At 46.4% G+C, this 6,735-nt stretch overlaps 1 protein-coding gene across 1 annotated transcript in view; it reads left to right on the top strand.

Annotated features, from left to right (window-relative positions):
- The window catches only part of USP12 (ubiquitin specific peptidase 12), a 38,330-nt gene that overhangs the window by 10,529 nt on the left and 21,066 nt on the right, over positions 1-6,735 (top strand). Inside the window, exon 2 of the mRNA XM_019525227.1 lies at positions 3,251-3,480. Within this exon, the coding sequence (XP_019380772.1) occupies positions 3,268-3,480 (213 nt within the window). The 5' untranslated portion in view covers positions 3,251-3,267. The remainder of the gene's footprint in view (positions 1-3,250; positions 3,481-6,735) is intronic.

Here is a 6,735-nt window from a genome sequence, read left to right as displayed (position 1 = left end):
TTGAACAGGGTGCTTTTTACCCCCTCGTCCAAGTCACTGATGAAGATGTTGAACAGTGTGGGCCCGAGGACCGAGCCCTGCGGAATCCCACTGCCCACATACATCCAAGTCGAAAATGACCCATCCACCACCACTCTCTGGGTGCAGCCCTCCGGCCAGTTGGCGACCCATTTGACTGTGTGGGTGTCAACACCACAGTCCCCCAGTTTCTTAATGAGAACAGGGTGAGAGACAGTGTCGAAAGCCTTCCGAAAGTCCAGGAAGACTATGTCCACTGCTACCCCTGCATCTAATGATTTGGTGATCTGATCATAAAAGGCCACGTGGCAGAACTAATTGAATACCTGATATTACAAAATAACTTTCATAATCTCCAAGGCAAGAAATGAGTTACCCAACCCAATGAAACCAATAATATTCACCCCAGTGGGTAAAACCCAGTACTTAAAAATATGTATACAAAAGGACCCAAAGATTTCTTCAAGCTCTCAAACCCATCAACATCATGGTTAACAACACTAAAATAATAAGAGCAACATTATTTATAAAATATAAAGCGCAACAGAAACTCAGAACCTCAGCCACATAGGAGTCTAATTATGAATTTGTTCCCCAAGCCTGGAGAACAGGGGTCCCCTCACCCCCTTCCAACAGGGCCTTGGGACCCACCCACTGGGAGGGGTCTTCCACCCAGCTCTAGTGAGGCCACTCCTAATACCTCCCTTCTTTTTCAGGGCCCCAGTGCTCCAATAACTCACGGCCCTTCTGATGGCCTGGTTTGTCCCAGCGTGATGCTCCCCTCTGGGGTCTCTTCTTCCATGCTGCTTCCAGACTCCCCTTGTGGCCTGGTGCCCCTGGCCTGGGCACCCAAGCCTTGCAATGTCGCCTGCTTCACTCCTTATGGGGCTCTGCAGATTTTCTTACGCTGCTCTATGCCCTGTTCTGAACACCGAGGGCTAGCTGCTTCACCCAGCAAGTTTGCTGGGCTCCCAAGCACCTGCCTCACACCGGGACAGCCTTTCCTGTTCTCCATGCCCTGCTTGGCACTGGAGCTCTTTCAGCTCACCAGGGCCCTGTGTAGGGCTGTGGCCTTCCAGTTTTATACCGGATGACTAACCTGAGCAGCCTTTCACTGCTCACCACTCATGGACTTTGCTCAGGTCCTGTGCACAGTGGTTGCCGGCCACTTGCTGGGGTCTGCAAGCTTGAGCTGCCTTGCTGTGCCCCTAGGGCCTGGACTCTGTGCATCGGACTATGAACCATGACGAGCCCAAAGGTGTCTCACCCTCCCAGTGCTGCTCCATGCAGCAGGTCCCTGCAGAGTGACAAGCCCAAGGGTCTCGCACCCTCCTAGGGTTCTTTAGGAGCTCGGGGCTATTCCCCGCTGGGGCAGCTCATCTCCATCTTTTCTCACTCCGATCTTCCTTCAGCTCCCCTGTCATGTCTGCCCACGTGCCAGGCAAGCTGCTCCTTTTATACACTTCAGGGTCTCCATCCCCAAAGTTCTCCGGACCTGGCAGGGTGAAGTCTCAAGCCAGGTCTGAACTGCTCCTTGACCTCCCTTCGGGAAAGTACATGGCCTTGCTTACACTGGCTTGCTTCTGTTTGGTGGATGGGCTCCACCAATTGGAATTGCAGAATCTTGAGCCCAGGACTCATCTGGAGCTCAGAAGGTGAGTCTGCTACATAAGCATTTGTTTCTTCATGAAATTGCTAATTTGTTTCCTAGAGTGAAATCTGATAGAGGCAAAGACATTCTTGAGGTGGTATCCTGAAGGACTGTTAAAGCAGTAATCGAAGTACTGCCCTCCTGAAATCAAAATTTACTCTGAATGCAGTGTGAAAAAATAGAGGTTGGTGAAGGAGTAAGCCCAAGTGTATGTAGCAACCCTACTTCTGCAAATAAGGGCAAATTACGACCATGTGCCCTTGAAGCCATCATCTGCTTAAGTAAATGAATCTGGAGAGATCCAGAAAAAGGAAAATTGTTTAGTTCATGAATAGTAATACATAATATTATCCACTTAATTTACCTACCTGTCCAGCATTAGTAGGTGGCCCAGGGTGGAAGTAGACTACTACAGTCACAAACCAAGGTACAGTATTGTAAACATTAAAAGATTGAGTCTGCAGTGTCAAAACCTATTTTGATGTTTTGGTGATGATCATTTGCCATTATCTCATTAGTTGCAAGTCTTAGCTCAATTTTTATGCTAATCTGTTAATGCAGCTTCTGCACCACCTTTTTTTAAAACTGCTCTCAAAGTTGGAGAACACTCATTCTAAGTACCTGCATGTGTAGGTGCTTTGTCTATAATAGTTCTATTAGCACCTATCAGAACTACATGTTGGAATCTGCCAGGTTGCACTTATGGTAGTGCAATGGTAAGTTGTTTTTTATTTTTAAAAGCTGATGTAAACTTGGCCTCTGAGGCCAAAATGGCTGCGGTACTTTATCTCTGTTCAACACTGGCTAAAACCCCTATACATTAAGGTGCCCTTTGTGTGCTATCCATTCTACAGATATTTTCTTGCACTTGCAGTAAGGTTTTTCTTACAGACGCTGACCTCTCTCATTTTAAGACTTCCTTAGTGAAACAGTCATGTTTCAAGTGCTTAGTCATGCATGGTTGAAAACATAGACTAATGTTGATTTTTGTCTAAATCTAAGGACCTGTTATTTGTCTGACTGTAATCTGTGAAATTGTCCTGTATTTTGTAGTATTCTTAACCATTCATTTTTAAGATAGTACTGTGTAATCATTTTGATAGTTTATCTTATTTGTGTTTTATAACAAGTATGTATGAGTGGAGTCTAAATGAAAAAGTGTTCTCAATATTTTAGTCAAGTCTTAAAGACTCATGAAACAGAAGGATCAAAAAGATGTTGCAGTTTCTTAATACAAGTGATTGCAAAACATCCTAATAATATTGGTATTTCAAGGCATTTATACTTCATGCCATTTCCATAAGCACATTTGATATTAGGAAACTTTTGCTAACAATCCTTCCATTTATATAATATGTAACTCTGTCAAAAATATGTAGAGTATCCCATTCTACTGAAATGTTCTAATGTCATTGTTTTACCAGTATCTGAGAAGTTAAAATTGATGGTGTATGTCTACAAAAAATATCTGAGAGAGTCTGTATTTTTCCTGATGCCATGTTTTATCTAGTGTTTTGAAAACTCATTGGAATTTTCATACTAGATTTTAGCTATGTGTTTAATCTGTTTCTATTTTTATAGAGCTCTTTGACAATTACATGCAGCAGGATGCACATGAGTTTTTAAACTATCTACTAAACACAATTGCTGATATTTTGCAAGAGGAAAGAAAACAAGAAAAACAAAATGGCCGCCTACCTAATGGCAGTATTGACAATGAAAACAACAGCAGCACACCAGACCCAACCTGGGTTCATGAGATCTTTCAGGGAACATTAACTAATGAAACAAGATGTCTTACTTGTGAAACTGTAAGTTTGTGTTTTTTAAGACAAATTTGTATTTCCCACCTTCAAAACCCATTTCTTTAATATGCATTTAAAATGATTTTAAAATTGTAATTTATACTCTCTTTATTTTTTGGATATGTACACATGATTAACGTGCAAGGATAATTTTTTTTTTTTTAATGTAAGCTTGAATGTGACCAAGGCCTACTTATAGTTCCCACTTGTATAATAATAAGAATATCTTTAAAAAATAAACAGTTTATTTAAATAAGAAGTCACTAACTCTAGGAAGAAACCTATTATTGCTCAGTGAAATAACTGAACAAACTCTGGAATGGAAAATGTGCATTTATATTTTTGAGCCATAATCTTATAAATGGATTCAGAATTTATATCAGTATAACCTTGTCATGACCCCACCAAATTGTGGGTGTTTGTGGAATACCATGAATATTTTCTTGTGTTTATTTCTCTGATATGGCGTGTGTGGTCATGCTGGAAAGCCAATGTTATGCTGTATCCATTTATGTCACTTTATCATTTTAAAAATATGTTATGCTGTCTATATGTATCTTTATTATTTTAGTCATGGTTTAATTAAAGGAACTGAGGGATGAATACAGATTTCCCTCCATTTATGCAGGTTCTTTATATGTGAATTTGCTCTTATGCAGTGAGCATATTTAGACCCATAATTTGTCATATGCAAGGTAAATTTGCTTTTATGTGATCAGCATAGATGCTCCTCCACCCAAACAGATAAGTCTGTGGGGGGAGGGGAAAGGGCCGTGGACGCGCTCACCCCAGTCCTGGCTGCAGCAGCCCCGGGAGCAGCCAACACCAGCTGCCTGCACCAGGGCACAATGCACCCCAGGAGCAGAGGTGGGTGGGGACAGGCAGAGCATGGTGCAGTCCAGCAGCTGCAAGTAGCTGGTGCCAGCTGTTCCCAGGGCTGCTGCAGCTGGGGCTGGGGTGAGTGCTGGTTTGTTCCTTCTACTTTGCTGCCTTGTGCAGCCCCAAGGACGGTACCCCTCCTCCCCACCCCTTCCCTAGTCCCTGCCTCCCTCCCTCACTGCCATGGGAACCTATTCCTATTTGAACATAGTAAAGTGGGTTCGCTTTGCGCGAATTTGATTTATGCACCATTCTCCGGGAATGCATGTACAGCATAAATTGAGGGAAACGTGTACTTAAGGAAAAGAGAGTGGCATAACTGATGAGTATCTCGGGACATTGTGCTGTTAGACCAAGGACAGTTGCGACAGCTGATCATGGACAGAAGGGGCCACGGGTGGAATAGGCATCCAAGTTATTGTCTGCTTGTAATGCAGGTGGGTGGGGGGGGGAAACTACCCCACAATAATGGAAGCATCTGAGAGAAGTAGTTCACTAGCCAGAGGAATTCCAGGTACCTTGGGTAGATGAGAACTTTCTAAACCATTCTGAGACCCATGTGGAATTGGACAATGCTGATTGGGGTGGGGAGAGAGAGGGATTAGATTGTAGGTATGTAGAGAACTATCTTGGAGATTGGGGAGGACTTTGGAGAAGAGTCCAAGTCCCTGAAGTTTGGGGCTGGCAGGTTCAGCAGGAAAGGTGATCTCTGATGATACTGGCAGGTCTCTCTGAAGGAGCTGTAGTCAGATGAGAGGGTAAGAAACTTCATTTGTGTTTTTTGTTCTGTCTTCAAACGTATGGTCAGTTTTGTTTGTATTTTTTTTCTCCTATATAATACTATCTTACTAATTCCTGTGGTAAAGAGTGATTTCAGGGCAAGTGATACCCCAGGTGTGGGTCTGCTTAGACCAGGGAATGAGCAGTTACTTCAGGTGGAGGGCTGCTTACTGAGTTTTGGCAAGCTATTGAGGGCCGCAAGGTTAGCCTCACCCCTTGACAGGTGCCCCACTCCCTGGTTGCCATCTTGGGACCGGAAGTCCCACCCCATGACCTTTGCCACCAGAAGTTTTCCCCTTGCCCCCTGGAAGTACTCCTTTCAGCAAGGGGGTTTGCCATCTCGGAATCAGAAAAATACCAAATTATATTCTAAAAATCAAAAATCTACTACAACATTCATTAATTTGATTTCAAAAAATATTTTTGTCCTGATTTACATGTGCTTGTGTAGTGTACATAGAGGTGATTGTATAATAGCTTAAAATGAAATCTTACTCTTGTATATTGTGGAGGGGTGGGTATGGGCTTGTGTGGGTATGTGGATGGGTGTGTGGTTTGTGGGGGGATGTATGTAGTGGGGAGGGTGGCTGGGGAGAGTTGTGGCATGTGTGGAGGAGGAGCATTTGCCCACAGCCCCCCTCAGGAGGCAGAGCGCTGCCAGTGCTTGCCCAAGCCTGAGCTTAACGCTTCTGGCCCCAGGGCACCAGTGGAGGCCTGGTGCTCCTGCTCACCACCACTTCCCCTTCCACCTGTCTCTACTGCCCTTCTCCTGCCACTTCCCCATTCCTCTTTCCCACTTCCCCCTCCCCCTCCCCCCAGCTTGCTGCTCCGGCACCATGTCCCAGCTGCACAGCGAAGAATGTAGGATGCAGCAGGAGCCGGACCAGCCTGGCTGGCACCTCATGGAGTCAGTCAAGAATTGCAGGGGCCAGACCAGCTCCTGCTGAGTCCTGCAGCCTGGTGCTGCAACCAGGAACCACGTGGTAGTGGAGTGGTGGGCTGAGGGATGGAAGGGAGTAGCAGCAGCAGCAGGCAGAAAAGCAAGGAAATGTCTGTGGCAGGTGGAGGAGGAGTGGCAGCGAGTGAGTGTGTGTAGCACAGCGACAGCTGGGTGGGAGCATGGGGCCACAACAGTGCACTGGGGCCAGGGCCGTTGGGGACCCAGAGCTGGGTGGCAGGAGCACAGGGCTCTGGCAGGGGCTCTATGGAGCTGGGCTGGGCTGCACCACCAGGGAGAGAAGGGGGCCTGCCCAACTCCAGAGCTCCTGCCGACCCAGGCATTGCACTCCTGCTGCCCCACCCTGGGTCCTCACTGGCCTTGGCTCCGCCACACTGGTGCTTCTGTCCAGCTGTTACTGTGCTCAGTGCACCTGCTCACTGCCACTCCCCCGCCGCCTACCACAACCATTTCCTGACTTCCCTGCCTGCTGCTGCTACCACTCCCCTCCACCCTCCTGCCCACCGCTCCAGCACCATGTAGTTCCCAGCTGCAGCACTGAATTTCCCTTAATGGCAGAGGGAGGCAGGAACAGCTCCAGGGTCCCAGGCCAGAAGCCTCTGTTAGGCAGAGGCTTCCAGCTGGGAATGGGGGCGGGGGTGGGG

The sequence above is a fragment of the Gavialis gangeticus genome, unplaced genomic scaffold (assembly GCF_001723915.1).
Source record: "Gavialis gangeticus isolate Ggan-Ray unplaced genomic scaffold, GavGan_comp1, whole genome shotgun sequence".
Classification (NCBI taxonomy): domain Eukaryota; kingdom Metazoa; phylum Chordata; order Crocodylia; family Gavialidae; genus Gavialis; species Gavialis gangeticus.
The sequence above is the reverse complement of the archived record's forward strand: the minus strand, read 5'-3'. Positions and strand labels throughout refer to the sequence as shown.